This window comes from Pangasianodon hypophthalmus, chromosome 26, assembly GCF_027358585.1.
Source record: "Pangasianodon hypophthalmus isolate fPanHyp1 chromosome 26, fPanHyp1.pri, whole genome shotgun sequence".
Taxonomy (NCBI): domain Eukaryota; kingdom Metazoa; phylum Chordata; class Actinopteri; order Siluriformes; family Pangasiidae; genus Pangasianodon; species Pangasianodon hypophthalmus.
Genome location: NC_069735.1, coordinates 8740235 through 8758957, shown reverse-complemented (window position 1 = coordinate 8758957; position 18723 = coordinate 8740235). Strand labels below are relative to the sequence as shown.

General features: G+C 35.3%; 1 protein-coding gene across 5 annotated transcripts in view; it reads left to right on the top strand.

Moving 5' to 3' along the window:
- col17a1a (collagen, type XVII, alpha 1a) overlaps window positions 1–18723 on the top strand; it is a 28748-nt gene continuing 10025 nt past the window's right edge. For 2 of the 5 annotated variants that reach the window (XM_026931824.3, XM_026931822.3), the window contains exons 1-29: window positions 1–194; window positions 4324–4397; window positions 4917–4964; window positions 5707–5880; window positions 7516–7968; window positions 8209–8256; window positions 8658–8702; window positions 8858–8905; window positions 9122–9256; window positions 9795–9890; window positions 10358–10426; window positions 10734–10808; window positions 12465–12518; window positions 12606–12761; window positions 13860–13934; window positions 14014–14055; window positions 14643–14774; window positions 14909–15178; window positions 15262–15312; window positions 15426–15452; window positions 16209–16235; window positions 16335–16397; window positions 16793–16897; window positions 17668–17730; window positions 17946–18035; window positions 18123–18158; window positions 18238–18273; window positions 18370–18432; window positions 18681–18716. In XM_026931824.3, the coding sequence (XP_026787625.3) occupies window positions 4334–4397; window positions 4917–4964; window positions 5707–5880; window positions 7516–7968; window positions 8209–8256; window positions 8658–8702; window positions 8858–8905; window positions 9122–9256; window positions 9795–9890; window positions 10358–10426; window positions 10734–10808; window positions 12465–12518; window positions 12606–12761; window positions 13860–13934; window positions 14014–14055; window positions 14643–14774; window positions 14909–15178; window positions 15262–15312; window positions 15426–15452; window positions 16209–16235; window positions 16335–16397; window positions 16793–16897; window positions 17668–17730; window positions 17946–18035; window positions 18123–18158; window positions 18238–18273; window positions 18370–18432; window positions 18681–18716 (2581 nt within the window). In that variant the 5' untranslated portion in view covers window positions 1–194; window positions 4324–4333. Of the gene's footprint in view, window positions 195–2934; window positions 3794–4323; window positions 4398–4916; window positions 4965–5706; window positions 5881–7515; window positions 7969–8208; window positions 8257–8657; window positions 8703–8857; window positions 8906–9121; window positions 9257–9794; window positions 9891–10357; window positions 10427–10733; window positions 10809–12464; window positions 12519–12605; window positions 12762–13859; window positions 13935–14013; window positions 14056–14642; window positions 14775–14908; window positions 15179–15261; window positions 15313–15425; window positions 15453–16208; window positions 16236–16334; window positions 16398–16792; window positions 16898–17667; window positions 17731–17945; window positions 18036–18122; window positions 18159–18237; window positions 18274–18369; window positions 18433–18680; window positions 18717–18723 lie in introns of those variants that run through there. The other 3 variants (XM_026931823.3, XM_053229954.1, XM_053229953.1) reach the window with 3 other exon arrangements.

The window sequence follows — 18723 nt, the reverse complement described above, 5'->3', positions numbered from 1 at the left end:
TGTTCATACTTGTACAGTTGTGCATGAGTCAGAGATAAGCGCTCTGCAGTGAGGTAGCACATACCTGGCCTCTGTGTCACTGGACCTGATCGGAACCACATCGTGAGTATAATACTCGTGTTCGGTACTGACGGTTGACACGCACCAGCACACGAGAACACAGCGTGAGACATTTCTCCAGTCAGAGGCAACAGGTGAGTCTTACAGCACTCCCTAGGCTACTTTTCTGTTTATTGTTTAATTTGTTTAAGGTTACAATGGTGATATAATGTAACTTATATATCACTCTAATATGCATGCAGTAGAACTAAGTGAACTTAGCTTACATAAAATTGCTTAAAAGGTCAGAATTTTATTTTCTTTTGTTTCATTTTTATTTATTTTGCAGTGCTGCAGGAATATCAGTTTGCAAGTCCGAGCAGGGCTTTACATAAGCTCCATGTGTTATTATTCCTACTTATGCTGGTCCTTGTATGTTTTATATTATGAAAGTTATGAAACATTTAATATTGTCATTATAACATTTTACTATCATATTTTCTTATCAATACTGCTATTGTGCTTATAAAAATCATTTATAGGTTCATAAGGATCTATTTATAGACTATGACTCCATGGGTCTTTAATCATGCTTGAGTCTCTGTCCTTCATTTGCAGTGAATGACCAAATTCATTCAAAAATTAACCAATTGAACGAAAAGGTTAATGTTTCAGTTTCTGAATTGAAATATAGGTCTTTGTTCTTTAATAAGTTTCATTATAAAAAAAAATCTTCCAGGTATGATAAAAATTAATGGCATGAAAGGATTTTTCAATTGTTGTAAAAGCAAACCAAGCAAACATTCATCTCATGGACTCATTAAGGAACCATTTATTTATTTATTTATTTATTTATTTATTTAACCAGGGACCGTTTAAATTCATGAACATAAATTAATGAACCCCCTCACATTAATTTTATAAATATCATAAATATAATATTATTTAAATGTGTACAGTAATATTGTTTATTTATTAGATCAATGAAGCTTTCTATTCCTGAACTTTTTGACATTTTTTTAGGTATACTTGCTTTTGAGTTGTTATGGTTTGGATTAAATCAAATCAGTTCTAGTGGCCAGTCAAATAGACTAATAACTATGAGAACGCAATAATAAATATAATAACTTTGATAATAATAATGTCTTGTGATTTGCACCACTGTAACTGCATTAGAAAATAGGAAAAAAGAATCTATGTAGAGTCTCACACTTTCAAATCGGTCAAATTTAGAGCTCTTAAGTGTTTTTTTTTTCTTTTTTCTTTTTTTCTTTCTGTTTTTTAGTTGTCCCTATTTGGGAATTGGACTTGGAATCCCTATGAAAAAGGATTACAAATTATAAACTAAATCCCAGTGCACCTTTTGAAGACCTCTGAGCATGTACAACCAAGAGTTTCCCTTTCAGAAAAAAGTTACAAGTAGAAAAGTAATAAACACTTCAGAGAATACTAATTTCTCCACAATATATTAGTAAGAAAAAGTTTGATTAGTTGTAATAAGGTGTATATTATACACCTTATAAGGTACAATACTGGCCATGGGATGACTAATCTGTGTGCAAAAGTGAAGCCAAGAAGCAATTTACACAACATTTACACACCAGGAGAGATTAAAGTATTGCACTACTGTTATTTGTGGTCATAAGACATTAATCACTGCTATTGTATGATGACATTAGTAACAATTTCAAAGGCTGTGGAACATCACATAATAACTAGCCTTGGGATACACAGGTGTGTGCATACACACACACACACACACACACACACACATAGTTGTAATGTCTGGGAATTTGCAGTGAAAGTATATTTAGATGCTTTCTGAGTCATTCGGATTAGTTACAGTAATGTGTTCAACATGAAGGGTTTTGAGAGACTGGCGTTTACATTTTAAAGAAAAAAAGAAAGAAAACAAGAAAACTACATTTTGTGGATTGTAGGTGATTTATAGGGAATGCAGAATGTACGTTTGCACCCCCTATGATTTGATCCCATCTTGTTTGAGATTATTGAGTGGAATATCATACTGGATGATTCTTAATGGCTTACCTGTTACAATGAAAACTATTTCTACTTCTGATGTTCTTCATTTGTGCATATCTGGTCATATTATTACCTGAATAATATCTTTGCTTGGGTTGTCTGTGGTATGATGTGCCGCCCGAGCTTTTGATACTTTTACATAGCTAAGTTAGATAAAGTATATGTAGCTTATACGTTTGTAAAATAGAACATTTGTGGACATTGGATATTAGGATTGTTTGTATGAATTATTTATTACACTAATGAGGATTGAATTTTGCATTTTTGGTAACGTTGTCTGAAGTAATCACCTTCAAGCTGGCAAAGTGCTTCACTATTGAAGCTCTGAGACTGATGGGATGATATACAGATTCTGCTTGTCACATGTTTGAAGGTATAACCGGAGATTTAGCCGGAAGTTATGTTTTGAAATTTAAAGTTCAAATGTATACCATGTATACGCTAGTCCAAACCACATCCATACGCTAGTTTGTGTGAATGTTAGTACAAGAGGAAGGGCTTTTTGAATCGACAGACAAATAGGAATGCCTCTGCTTCCTGATTGGTGGCAAACAACATTTGATTTTTTTTTCCATTTATAGCCTCAGAAACCAAATATTTTATTGACAGTGGTGGAAATTTGAGGAGAACTTTGACAAACATTTTTATGTTTTAACGTAAAAAACACTGGCACCGCCTTTAATGTTTTGTGGCACTGTTGAAAAAGTGCAATTATTCGTTCCATAATCAGGCTTTATTTACTTTTATTAATTTTATAAGAGCTTTATCTTTGTTTAAGTTTAATATATGATTTGATATGGTTATGAGTTACTTTTGAAGACATCTCATTACTAAATTCTTTGATACTTTTAAATAACATACAAATAGTTAGGAAACAAATAAAACTATAAAATTGTGATATAGCCTGACCACTATATTATTTATTCCTGAGTTATTAAGTTTTATTTAGCTTACATCATTGACCTCTGATGAATAGGTTAATACTATTTAATAATAACATTTTAAACAAGATTTCAGCTCAACAGCTACAATGGCAGCTCTACGGTTTTTGTTCTTAACTATTTTTAACTAATCTGTAGCAGATCTCCAGGACGTCCCACCAGGCAAAGTTCCTTTTAAGCAATTAAATTCTAAATAAACAATAAAATCTATCTATCTATCTATCTATCTATCAATTTTTGCCTATTGTGATTTCATATGCAAGGAGATCCAGAGAGCCACTTTTGGACAGTTCTATAACTTCCTATAGCTAGATAAAAGTGTCTTTTTCCATACCTGTCACACAATAACTATAATTATAACTATAATTCCTGCGATAACTAGTGTTCCTTTCATAAGTTTGGAAGATTGTGGTGTCCTTTTGTCAGGATATACTGCTGAATATAAATTCTTAACCTAAATACAGTTTTGTTTGGAATCAAAGCTTTGATTTTGACAGAAAAAAAAATCTTTTTTTAGTAATTCAGAAAAACTGAGAAAAAAGACCTTACGGATTAAAAAAGAGTATTCATGTATAAGTTTTCATAGAGATGCTGCCTTGAGCACAGAAGTCATGTTGAAACCTGCAGTATTTGAAACGCGTATCGAGGACGATTGATGCCATAGCTAGAATTTCTTCATAGGGTGTGTTAGGCTTTGATTTCTTTACTTATCAAGTGTAGCTCAGGTGAGGCAGAGCTCTCCAGGATGGAGTTTGGCTCTACCGAGAGTGGTAAGTGTTTACTTAAAAAATACATTGCGTGTGTACAGATTTGTTACTTTACTATGCATAGTGCAGTGTTCAGCATGGGTTTTAACAAATTTGCCTGGTGCTATTTTTAAAAAAAATATAAGGAATTACAAAATATTAAGGAGAAACCAATATAAGTGAATAGTATGAGCATTTATTAAATAGTATTTATTTCTCAATTTGGTGCATAAATGTCATAATTCTGAATTAACCTCTCATATTTTTCTGAAATCCACCACCCTCATCTAAATCAAATTAAACTGTTTAAAAACCTTTCCAGCATTCATATTCATTGAAAGTAAATATTTTTTATTTTGTTGTATCTAACCAGTTATTTAGCTGTTTAACAGTAGACTGTAATCTTGATCATGTTTGTGATGGTGAGCATTCTTCTTGCATGCGTAAATTATGATATGATGATTTTGATTGATTTTGATTGATATGATGTTTTTTGGTCCATTTTGGAGATTTGGAAAATCTCATAACAGCTCTCTTGTTTTGCTTTTAAATAGTGAACATGGAATGGACAATTTAATCACAACCAAGATTGTGAATGCAGAGGGAGGATCAGGCGTTTCAGGGAAAGGTAAGGGGGAAAAAGTTAAATTGTTCATATACAAAGAACTTTTAACTGTAAATTGATATTAACAGAGTAAATGCTCTTATAAGAAACATAGAATTATCTTATAACATCATATAACTTTGTAGTCTTTAATTGAACAGATAGGAGGATTTTGAAGAAGCTGTTTCCTTTATGGTGGAAATTTAGCTCAGATTGATGAGATATTCAAGTTTTGAATAATATAAAGTTATTTCTTTAATGAGTGCTTATTCCTCTAAGTAAGCTAAGTAAGCTAGATGCAGTGTTTTGGGTTTATATTTTGCCATTTACTGTTCATCCACTAGGCAAAATACATTAATATTCCGAAAGTGTGTGTATATATATATATATATATATATATATATATATATATATATATATACACACATATCTATATATTATATATACATATATATATATATATATATATATATATATATATATATATATATATATATATATATATTATTTACATATATATATATTATTTCTTATCCTACACAGTTACAGAGAGTGTGACCACCACAACCAGACTGACATCCCTTCCTCCAAGTGAGTGTGAAGAATTAGTAAAAAGTCTTTAGCTCTAAGGTTAATACTGTTTTCAACACCGTCATAAGATTTCTCTCACCAGCTGCCCTGGGGGAATATCTGTCTTTATCAGATGTGCTGTTACAGTACTTTATTAGCTTCAAAGAGTCAACATGACTGTAGAGTTGGAGCAGAACTGTAAGGAAAAAAAGTGCAGATAAAACTTTTTTTTTTTTTTAGCTTTGTTCACAAATCAAATTCATAAGCATTACAATATTTCTTCAATATGATTTAATTTTTAATGCACAAAGTTTGATATGCCAACTACTCCATTTTTACATAAAAGCTGATGTAATGGTTTCACCTCATTTTTCCTACCACTACCAAACTACCAGATTAGCATGTTAACTAGTAGTTAGCAAGCCAAGGAAATCATTTAAAAAAAAATCTTTACTATATTTGTTAGCTAGCAAACCAGCTAGTTTGGATACAAGCTTATTATCAAGTCAAATGATTCTCTATGCACAGCATTTCTTAAACTTTTTTAGTCTAAGGCTGATTGTAAGTGTCCAGTTCTGTGTGTTTATTAGGGAAAGGTGATGAGTGTGTGTGTGTGTGTGTGTGTGTGTGTGTGTTATAAACAGTACTGGATAGTATGCTAAGCACATAATAGAAAGTAGCTTGTTCATATTACAGTCCATGTCAACATGTTATTCTATGTGTGTGTGTGTGTGTGTGTGTGTGTGTGTCTGTAAAACCCCAGAGGGCAGCAGTAGCTCAGTGAGCACTCAGCGGGTGCTGACATCTACCTCTAGCTCTAGTTCTGGTTCTGGTTCTGGTTCTGGAGGAACAGTGCTGGTGGAGAGGAGGATCATCACCCAGAGCAGCGGAGGAGGAGGAGGAGGTGGAGGAGGGAGCAGCAGTAATGTCATATCCTGTAAGCACCACTTCACTTCACAACAGCAACTTATTGAAATTAAATAATTAAACATGGTTGCTGATTATATCTTATAATAATTAACAATTAATCATTACTTTAAAATGATGAAGTATTCTCATTTATGATTTTAATAATTTATGATTATTTATTAGTATATTCAAATACTATAAATGTATTACGTATCTAAGTTGTACTATTTCCCTATTAAACATGGTCATCATTCTCAAAAAATATATACATTTTATATACACTCACCAGCCACTTTAATAGGAACACTTATGCACCCGCTCAGTCATACATTTACTCAGTCAGTCAATCACGTGGCAGCAGCACAATGCATAAAATCATGCAGATACAGGTCAAGAGCTTCAGTTAAATTTCACATGAAACAGCAGATAGGCATCTCAGAACACAAAACACTTCAAATCATGAGGAACAGCAGAAGATCACTTCGGGTTTCACGCCTGTCAGCCAAGAATAGGAATCTGAGGCTACAGTGGGACAGCTGAAGAATGAAAAAAAAAAAAACACTGTTTTTTCAAATCTTCAACTGTCCCGTTTTGGTATTCCTGTTGTTGGGTGACAGGAGTCAGCCCATCCGCCTCAGTGTTCAGCATGTTGTGTGTTCTGCTCAGAATGCAGAGTGGTTATTTAAGTTACTGTAACCTTTCTGTCAGGTCAGACCAGTCAGGCCGTTCTCCTCTGACCTCTGTCATCAGCAAGACATTTCTGCCTGCAGAACTGTCACTCAATGGATGTTTTTTTGTTTTCTGCACTATTCTGTGTAATTCTGTCTTATAGACAGATGCGCATGAAAATCCCAGGAAATCTGCATTTTCTGAAATACTCAAATAGTCCAACAGCCATGCCACGGTCAGAGTTACTGAGATCGCATTTTACCCATTCTGAAATCCCTATACTGTGAGCTGGTTCTGTAACTATATATATATATATATATATAGTTACAGAACCAGCTGTGTATATATATATATATATATATATATATATATATATATATATATATATATATATATATATATATACATGCATTACAGACATATCAGTTTCTGTGGCAAAATACGTCTTCCATACAGCCCTATATTTATCTATTTTGGTCTTTTATTTGTTATTCAAATTGTTAATCAATGAATCAATAAGTAATAAAATTAAAAAAACACTCAACAGCAGACAAAAAATTTAATGGATTCATTTACAGCATAAAATGATACAGAACAAATTAAAATTGAATTCTCCGAGAAATTTCTGTGCAGGGATTTTTTTCAGTGCATTATTATGTCCTAACTATTGTAGCCTAATCATTTCAGGCTATTTGTCTCCTTTAGCATGGACACTTAGGCAGTCTGGTCTGCTATCTTTATAAATTGACAATTTGCCTTCACACCCTCCCCAAGCAACACACTGTAAGCAGCTGTTAACTATAATCCTGAGATCTTAGTCTTAGTTTCAGTAACATCCTTAACAAGACAAGTAACATAACAGTTTAACTCTTTAAACTCTTTAAAGACATCTCGAGCACACCTTGTTCAACAGCAGTAACCCTAGTGACAGTCCTTCCATAAACTGACTTGATTATATTTGTCTGTTTGTGTATTTGTCCTTCATCATCTTCAGTAGGTGGCTCAAGTAGCAGTGCGGTGCAAGTTGTGACTGGTGGCGTGAGCAGTGGCTCATCTGTGACTTCATCTTCTCTGGGAACATCTTCAAGTGGAGCTGCTGGAGGTTTGGGAGCTTCTGGCAAATCCTCCTCCATCATTACAGTTGGAGTTTCTTCAGGAGGAGGCGGGGGTTCTGCAAGCTCTTTCGAGTCCCGCTCATCTTCTCAGCTTGTGTCCAGCTCTTCTGGGGACTTAGGAAGCCTTTCAGTTGGTTCTATGAATCTGTCAGGGGGTGGGGCTCACTCATCAGCCATGTTTTCTGGAGGAGGGGCTTCGTCGACTGTTATATCAGTGGGAGGTGGCTCTACCAAATACACCTCTTCTACGACAAGCGCCACGAAGAGTGCTAGCTACTCACCAGTCACACAGAGGAAAAGCAGCCTGACCCTGCGTACTGCAGGATATGAAGGTGACTTACAGCTTGTGACCTTTGACCTTTGGCTTTTTGACATTTTTTTTGTTATGGACAAAACTATCCATTGTGAGAGTGAGAAACATCATTGTGATTAAATATGTATCAACTTCTTCATAATTTTATACAAGCAAACCTGTAGCCTATATATAAAATGTATTTAACTGTATTATTTAATTATACTGTATATTTAACTTTTTAAGTCTTTTAACTATTAACTAATTTTTTTTTTATTAGGAAGCTCCAGTGGCAACTCCTCCCCTGAATATACTAGGAAAGAGTATGGTCAGTGTGTTGTCATGCTTAATAATAATAATAATAATAATAATAATAATAATAAACTTTTTTTAACAATTCTTAACAAACGTCTAAACATTCCGAAAGTATTTTGTTTGCTAGCTAACACATACAACACATTTTTGTAATATAAATGAACAAATAAGTCAGAAGTAAAGAGTAAATAACAAACAAACAAACAAATAAATATTTTACATATTTCAAAAAGGTTTTAATAATAATAATAATAATAATAATAATAATAATAATAATAATAATAATAATAATAATAATAATAATTTTAAAGCATTTTAACAAATATTTAAAAAATCTGTGACAATTCATACTGTAGATTAAATTACTGAAGTATACTTTTCTATTTTTTTTTTCTTTTTTTTTTTTTTCTACAGCAGCAGCAGCAAGTGCAGCCACCAGAGGACGCACCCAGACAAGAGGTATAAAGCTTGTTATATAACTGCATATAACTATATATATATATATATATATAACTGCAGCTGTTGTAGAATTGAAAGTTAATAAAGAATGACTAATGAAGTGAAAGTAACTAAAGTAATAAACAAATAATCTGATTCTTCTCTTATATTTTCAGAGAGTGAGATCAGAGCCAGACTGCAGAGTGCCTCTCCATCCACTAGATGTCAGTATATGCCTTGAAAATAATTAAATGTTTTGCTTATGCTAACTACATCTCACACAATAGTTTAAATAAATATGAATTTTATATCAATTAAATCATAAGAAAAGCTATATTCAGTAACATCACCCCTTGACCTAACCTTAATCACTCATTAGGTTAACCACTTTCACACACTCATGTGTGTGTGTGTGTGTGTGTGTGTGTGTGTGTAATTAGGGACTGAGCTGGATGATGTGAAGAAACTTCTTAAAGGAAGTCGCTCCAGTAGCAGCAGTCCTCCTCGCTCTCCCACCAATACACTGCCCATACCTAAAAAAGCAAGCGTGGACACACGCGTGGAGAGCCACTCAGGTAACACACACACTCACACACACACACACACACACACACACACACACACACCTATTTACATTCACTTTGGTGGGATAGGGTAATTTCATGCATGGATCAGCATTGCACTGAAAATGAATTAGTGTGCAAAGAAAGAATTCATTCAATAATAATTTTTTTTTCTAAATTCAACTTTAAGTTAAAAGCATTGTTTGCTCATATCATATCCATAACTGTCACATCCATAATGTTAGATTTTCACTGGTAATGTATAACACTTACATTCACTAACATGTACTGTTCAGTTCTCAGTGTTTCAATCTTATAGATATGAACATAATATTGGCATGCCACATCCATAACGCTGATAATAAACTGTATACAGTACCTATAACACATTAAAAGAATGTCTTATTTTGTGTTCTTGCTGATCAGGTAATCAGATATTGACGCTAAGTGTGTGTAGGCAATGAGACTTCATTCACATCAACATGAGTTCATACAGTATATCACATCTGTAACTTTCGACTTGTCTCTAATATACATATATATTTCTCAGGATATGACAGCTCTATCCTGGAGTCTGCGTATAATGGATATGGCTATCACACCAACCCCAACAACCTCAGCCCCAACTCCACTCTACAACACAACAGTAAGAGAGTGTAGCTGTGATGATGATGTGTATTTGTGCACTTTTTTTGAATATTTTGACTGAAGGGTATCTGATTGGTCGTTGTTTTTTGATTTTGCCAGTGAAGACAGTGTAATTATGTTCAATTAATTATTATTTTACTTTTCTCTGGTTTGTTTTACTTAAGTATCAGGTAGTTATTATTTTATTTTAATTCTAATTTTTAGATTTGTATTTTAGTCATAGTACATTGAAGACTTGTGACCAGTTGTATGTGGGATTGATCTTATATATAAAAATAATTTCAGCACTTTCTGTATTTCATTCATGTAAATGAATTCCATTTTTTTTAAAATCCAAATTATTATTATTATTATTATTATTTTATGCTCCACAGTAAGTGTTTATTTGTGCCGCTGTATTCTGAAGGTTTTGTGTTCATTTTGTGTTCACATTGGCGCACTTATTGGTGTTGTTGTCATTTGTAGTGGGCCTGCAGAACAACCTGACCTTGAACTCCACAGCCATGGGCAGTGGCCTTTCTGCTGGAAATGCAGGTCTCTGTCAAAAATATTTTACTATAAGTCAAATATTTTACAATTTTACACTAAATACTATCACTAAACTCATTGGAACAGGAACAAGCGTATGTAGACTAAATGTGTCATGGGTTATAGGTTCATCACTGGTTGTGCAATAAGCCCTGAGACTTTAAATACATGACATAGATGTGATGCTTTATTATAACTGATTAATTAGGATTAATTAAAAATTTTGTAATAACCCAAATACCTTGTGTAAGCCTCCTGCTCACGATGACTAATTTAAATGATTCATACTTTATTTTGTTTTTGTCATTTTAAGTGTATGGGATGCAGAATAACTTGGCAAGCGGTGGGGGAGTGGCAGTCACTGCAAATGGGCTTAGTATTGCTCCAGGTGAGTAACGTGGACAGTGAACTAATATTCCTCACAAGCATAACTCATATGTGTTGCATTGCATTTCAGTCTTGTTTTTCAAGGTGCTTAGTTGAGAGGTGAAAGGGAATGACTTAGGGCTGTATAGTAAATCTCAACAGTTTATTTAACTAAGAGATCTAAGGTCTTTAAAGTCAGTGAGGTTTTGTTGTAGTAAATGTGGGAGTAAAAGCCAGGCTGTGGCTGTGACTGCTGTTACTGAGTGGTAATACTAGCAGTACTCTCTTATTACTATATTATTAGTAGTAGAAGTAGTAGTAGTAACAGCAGTAGCAGAAGTAGTAGTACTAGCAGTAGTAACAGCAGTAGTAGTAGTAGTTATAGAAGTAGTAGCAGTAGTAGTAGTAGCAGTAGTAGTTGTAGCAGCAGCAGCAGCAGCAGTAGTATTAGTATTAATCGTAGTAGTAGCAGTAGTAGTAGTAGCAGCAGTAGTAGTAGTAGTACTAACAGTAGTAGTTGTAGTAGTAGCAGCAGCAGCAGCAGTAGTAGTATTAGTATTAATCGTAGTAGTAGCAGCAGCAGTAGTAGCAGCAGTAGTATTAGTATTAATCGTAGTAGTAGCAGTAGTAGTAGTAGCAGCAGTAGTAGTAGTAGTAATAGTAGCAGTAGTAGTAGTAGTAGCAGCAGTAGTAGTAGTAGTAATAGCAGCAGTAGTAGTAGTAGTAGTACTAACAGTAGTAGTTGTAGTAGTAGCAGCAGCAGCAGCAGCAGTAGTAGTATTAGTATTAATCGTAGTAGTAGCAGCAGCAGTAGTAGTAGTAGTAGTAGAAGTACTAACAGTAGTAGCAGCAGTAGTAGTAGCAGCAGCAGCAGCAGTAGTAGTATTAGTATTAATCGTAGTAGTAGCAGCAGCAGTAGTAGTAGTAGTAGTAGTAGAAGTACTAACAGTAGTAGCAGCAGTAGTAGTAGCAGTAGCAGCAGCAGTAGTAGTATTAGTATTAATCGTAGTAGTAGCAGCAGCAGTAGTAGCAGCAGTAGTAGCAGTAGTAGTAGTAGTATATTTTTTTTTTTACTATGTATCATTCTGAAAACTATAGGCGTATATATATTGAGAACTGAAATATGTTTCTCTTTTGCATGTACTCAAATCAATATACAGAAGTAAAGTGCTAGTATTTTAAAGTCTGGTTATTCCAAAAACTAAAAAAAGGAGAATTGCATTTAAAGCTTTCATTCTGACTGCAGATTCTGATGGCAGTCATCTGATTACAAACTGAATTAATTAGTCTTATGTCAGTTCTTCTACAGCGCATGGATATCCAACAACTAGTTCAAAGCGTGACTTTCGCTGTGTGAGGATATTACACTTAACACTTACGCAAGGGTTTAGACTTTAAGCAGGTTGACTGTTAAACTACTTCTTTACCCTACATGAAGACTAGAAGATGAAGAACATGAAGATTGGCCTAGGCAAGATTAAAAACGAAATGAAAACATTTCCAAGTCAGTTTGATGAAATGGATTAATAGTTTCTTAAAACTGAGGTGTCAAAAACACAAACTTGATTTTCCTTCTTTTTTGACTGTCCAGCCATAATTAGCTCATAATTAATATGAATTAAGGCAGCAGTGCATGATTGTATGTCTAGTTGATTGTATGTCTCTTGTCTTCTTGCAGTATATGGAGTGAGAAAGAACATTGTGAGCACTACAGCTCCCACAACTGCTGCAGGTCAGATAGGATGATTGTTTTCTGGAATGCAAAATGACTAAAACTAAATCATTGTCTGCTTACTAATTCTCTTTCGTTCATTTTTAGCCGCCCCCAGCAGCCCTGTCACCACCGATGATGTGTTTGTTAAGGATTACAAGTTCATGCTGCTGGAGAAAGACAACGTTCCGGTGAAGAAAGAAAGCGAGAGGCTGATTATGTCGAAAGACACAGGCAAAACATTCACTTCCACCGGTGGACTATGTAAGGAGAAAACAATATGGATGCTATTGTTACACTACCACTGCTCATCCGTTTATTAAGTACATAGGTCTGAGCTGAACATTGGGGGTAAATATTCATTATATTTTGGGGTACATATTGAATTTAGCCTAATGTTCAAAGAAGGAAGTTGTTTACGTTTTTACGTACGAATGAAGTTAGGTACTATGTTTAGAAAAAAGAAAGCTGTTAAATATTTCTGTCGATGATTGACAGCTCTGAGCCTATACTACGAGAAACTATTTTGGCTGAAGGCATTTGGTTAGTGAACACAGTAAATAACTAGTGTCATTCAGGCCCCAATTTACTAAAAGATTTGAGTGTGTAAAAACGTGTGCAAACCTGTTAATAAACCTGATAACACCTGTAGAAGCTGATTTATAAACAGGGTCTGCTGAAGATTGCATCTTTCAAATGAACCAAATAGCATGTTTTGGTTTAGAGGTTTTGCATGTTGGCTGTAATGAATAAGCAATCTGGGTAGTGTATGAGTAGCATTTGGGTTGCTACTGTGTAATGATAATGTATAATGCATAATAGAGTACCTTCACACTCATAATCACACACCCTTCAGGAACAGTGATTGTTCCTGTGTATGTATGTATGTATGTATGTAAGTATGTGTGTATGTATGTCTATATACACACACTGATCAGCCACAACATTAAAACCATTGACAGGTGAAATGAATTACATTGATTATCTTGTTACAATAGCACCTGTCAAGAGGTGGGATAATGAGGCAGCAAGTGAACAGTCAGTTCTCAAAGTTGATGTGTTGGAAGCAGGAAAAATGGGCAAGCGTAAGGATCTGAGTGACTTTTACAAGGGACAAATTGTGATGGCCCTTGTTAAAGTCACTCAGATCCTTACACTTGCCCATTTTTCCAGCTAGCTAATAGCTGCTAAATATGTGTGGGTGTGACCTAAAACTAAATGTTTTTCGAATATATTCATCCAAAGAATTGTTCGTGTTCATGGTGAAAAGCTATTATGTTATAGCAAATACGCCCACTTCAGATAATTCTTTCTTTCTATTTATTTAGATATAATAAGCTACATTTTCCATTTCTATCACAGCAGCCACATTTTCAGATGACTCGCTGAAAAGAGAGAAAAAGATGATCTCTGGAACCACAGAAACAGTAGTCAGTGGTCAGTACATCATTATAAGTTTCTCTAAAAATCCATTTAACATTAACTTCACTAAATAAATACATTTTTGCTTTCACAGGTGTCAAAGTTGCTGCAACAAAGGATAAAGCCACATACGCAGGTATATGACTCGCATCAGCCGTTAATAAATAAATAAGTTATTTTATTAAACATGTGTGTTAGACCCTGACCAGGATAAAGCAGTTACAGAAAGTGAGTGAGTGAGAATATTAGTAGCAATAACAGCTTTCCCAAGTTATGTTTTTAAGTTCTTTGAATTACTTTTTTGTAAATAAATTGTTAAACAGAGGTACATGTTGTTATACATAGAAAGCATGGGGGATGCAAACTTATGCACTCAGCAGTGTCCATGTTGCAAAAATGTATTCATTGTGTAAAATTGTAACCTAAGACAATAACTTAATTCAATATATATCTTTATGTTACAGTTTAACAAAAGGAATAACATTTTAGTAGCATATACACAACTGAGTGCAAAAGTTTTCACCCCTCTTCCTACAATGATTCTGACTTCTGGTCCACTTCATGTACACGTGCCATATGCTTTTGGTTCCTTTATTTTACAGATTGTCTGGCTTATAACAATAAAAAGTAATATCTTAAATTTGAACATTATAACTGAATTTTAAGTGCTATACGCAGGTTATTAGAGATTATTAATTAACATTTTTTCTTGTGTGACTGTAGAGATTGGTAAAGATGAATCTGGAGGAGGTGGGATGGGATTCTGCTCCTGCTGTACATGGTGGAAATGGCTGCTTGGATTGCTGTTGGGACTGCTCTTACTGCTGGGTCTTCTCGCTGGACTCATCGCTCTCTGTAAGACAGTTTAGCAAAATAAGTCTTCTAAAAAAAATTCGGGCTTCTCAAATTGAGTGGCAGTGGCAGTCAGTAACCTGTCTGGGTTCTGTGTGTGTGTGTGTGTATGTGTGTGTGTATTGCATTGGCTCCAGCTGAGGAAGTAAAGAGCCTAAAGGCTCGAGTGGAACGTCTGGAAGGCGGCGGGAGCACCATAGGCTCCGCTCACACTAGCCGCCTGTCAGCACCATCCTCTGTGAACATTTTAGATCCAATGGATTCTGTACAATATGAACGCACCCCTATAACACGATCAGAAAACACTATACAACTAGGATCTGTCCAAACGCAGCCTGACCCAGCCACACTGCACAGGACCATAAAACAACTCGTTCACTCTGAACTACAGTCAGAGACCGTCAGAGGTACCTGGATTTTTATGGCCTTTTTTTTTTGCATATTTGATAGATATTCATGAGTAATTTATTACTGTTTATTATCCATGTAGCTACTCTGGCATCCTCACTGAAAGGAGAGAGAGGGGAGCCTGGGGCCAAAGGTCAGACTCCTTTCATATTGAAATGACACTCAAATTCAGACATGATAAAAATAAATAAATAAAAATAAACACTGCCACATTTTCTACTAACATGTTCCAATTTCTTTTCTCAGGTGACCAGGGAGCACCTGGGATTAAAGGTAGGGTTAACCCATTCTAACACTGTTTAATCATTCTTGATAGCAGTACTTGTTTCTTTTTTTTAACAAAAAAATTGGATATCTGTCATTTGGCTTTGCAGAATTTTTTTTAAAAATAACCAATTGAAAAAATAATTTTTCTGTTTCAAAATTTAAATAAAGGCCTCTATAGAATGAAGAGCTATGAATAAATTTAAAGAAAGAAACATCTCCCAAAATTTCTGCACACCTTCAGAATCAAGTTCTAAATTAAAATTTTCAGTTACTTAGCTCATGGTTGCACTATATGTATATAATGTATGTATGTATTACCTAACTAGTAGCTCTCATAATGCTTATTATATGTTCCTGTAACCCATATTTAACTGTTTACTGCACAATTATTCAGGTTATTCAGGAAAACATGAAATACAAGCATTTATTCTCTAATTTATCCTATTTAAACCCATTTGTGCACAGTGGCACTTGGAAGAAAAATACTGAAAATCCGTCTCTACCCAAGTTAATGGTCGCTACTATTAGATTATTCGGTAGAATACTGTATCGGATGCTTCTTGTTGGGTTACAATTAAAAAGGAAAACAAGGTATTCTATTATTTTTTGTGGGCTTTAAAATAAAATGATTTTATGTTGATCTTTTTGTGCATATCTAGTAATTTTACTACAGTAGATTAAGTCTAAAATTGCCTATGGCAGTACTGCAAGTACATTATGATTGATCACACTATGGTTATATTTGAACAAATTGTTTTTCAGGTGATGCAGGATTTCCTGGAGTGCCAGGTAAGATAACCATCATTTCCACACTTACGCAATATCAGAGATGATATTTTTCAAAACAGATATATTATAAATACAGATAAATGCCTCTCCATCCATCAGGTCCTCCTGGTCCTCCTGGTCATCCAGGACAAGAAGGTGCAAGAGGACCTAAAGGAAGTGCTGGTACGGTGCAGCTAACACAGCTCTTCTAAATAAACTTGTATGATGCTTCAGCCTGAGACCTTTTTTTTGTTCATCATGCTCTTGGTCAATAACCACCATTTCAAAAAAAAGATTCTTGTTTTTCCCTGACAAAAATTCCCTAGTGAATTTTCCTGCCTCTAAAAATGTTATGATTTTTGACACCATTTCTATGCAGGTGGGGAAAATAGTTAAAATAATGTTAAGTAAAATTCAAATTATATAAAATGCTATTAACCAATAACCCCCCTTAGGACAGTCTTTCTTTTTTTCTTGTAAATTCTTGTATGATTTTTTTTCAAAATGTACGAACAGTAATAAACAATGGAAGTCGTTCAGGATTAAGGCAGATGTTCTATATGTGTGTTGCAAATCAGGTGAGCCAGGACATGATGGCCCTCCTGGACAGAGAGGCCGTGAGGGGCCAACAGGACCCAGAGGAGAACCAGGCCCTCCTGGAGTGGGTGAGAAAGGAGAGAAAGGTAAGAGCATTACAGCTTAGTAGAAGTGATTCCACACGTGTTGAGTTCAGCAAGGACGTCTTGGTCTATTACCACTTTACTGAAATACTGAATGAACTGGGTTTGCAATCTAAAGACACCTGATCTAATGGAGGAGATAATAAAAGTTAAAACAAGGACTATTATGAATGCTGAAGAATGCATCCCATTCCATCCTATCCTATCCCATCCCATCCCATGTCATGTCATCCCATCCCATGTCATGTCATCCCATCCCATGTCATCCCATCCCATCCCATCCCATGTCATCCCATCCCATCCAATCCCATGTCATCCCATCCCATCCCATCCCATGTCATCCCATCCTATCTTATCCTATCCTATCTTTTCCTGTTCTGTCCTATCCTATCCTATTCTAGCCCATATCATTCCATCCCATCCCATCCCATTCCATCCCATATCATTTCATCTCGTCCCATTCCCATGTCATTCCATCCTAATCCCACATCCTGTTTACTCCTTCATTTGTCTTCATTAGCTAAACAATTTCATTTACCAAGGTTTGGCCATCACCACTTTCATCTTTGTGCATCTTCTGTCATGGCCACAACAGATCCTACATGTGATAACAGATTACCTTATAGTTGTTTTTGTTTTGATGGTACCTCAGCATTATCACCTCTCTATCACTGCTTTCTGGTGGCTCTTATACAATACAGTACAGTACAAATTTACTACAAAATTGTAAGAGGTTTGTAGGTCATATGACTTATGGCTCTTTCTTGTTCCAGGGGTATCTGGAGAGCCTGGACCTTCTGGACCTGCAGGACCACCTGGACCTATGGGACTCAGAGGTATAGCCATCAAGCTTGAAAATATTGATTGATAATGAGCTCTGGGTGAGCAGTGTGAGTATGGTTTTTGCAAAAACCCTGACTTGTTCCTTTTTGCTTAGGGAAAGCAGTCCTTGGGTCACTGTTGCCTGAAGAACTGTATGCGTTAGTTGTGTTCTGCTGACCTGTAAAAATCTCATATGAATAAATGTAAATTTTAACACATCTCACAACAGGTGAAATGGGTGCTCCGGGTACTGTGGGTCTTCCAGGGGCTCCTGGTCCTCAAGGCTTCCGTGGAGATGCTGGTGATCCTGGACCAAAAGGTGTCTATGAGTTTTGAACATACAAACAGTTTTATATGCTTTGTAAAATTTTTCTAGGATTTTGTTAAACATCTTTTCATTTCACAGGAGAGAGAGGACCTGCAGGGCCTCCTGGAGCTAAAGGTTAATCCAAAGCTGATTAACAGATTTTATAGGTTTAGTCAATGTTTCCACATAATAACTCTATTGTCCCACACAACAGGTGATCAAGGAGAGAAAGGGCCCCGTGGTGTTACTGGTAGGTAAAATGGCCTTAAATTGAAAAGAGCAAATCACTGGAAATTGTGTATTTCATGCTTTGGTCATAGTATTATCTTATAATCCACTTTTGCAGGAGAACCAGGGCAGCCAGGACCCATCGGTCCACCAGGAGAGAAAGGACCCAAAGGATCAGCAGGTAGGTCCTAGAGGAAACCTAGAGCTGACATTAGTGTGCTGTTAAAGAAAATTAATCAATACCTTCTGACCAATCAGCACTGTGGTTTAAGCATTTACAGAACACATTTTAGAACACAGGATCTAGGCATATTCCATTTTATAAAATAAATTGTGATATTGAGTTTTGTAGTTTTTCTAATGTGACTATAGCCCTATCTTGATGACAGTATTTATCTTTCCTCATTATCAACATCCTTAATTTTACAGGTGCCCCTGGGCCAGATGGTGCAAAGGGAAATCGTGGTATGTT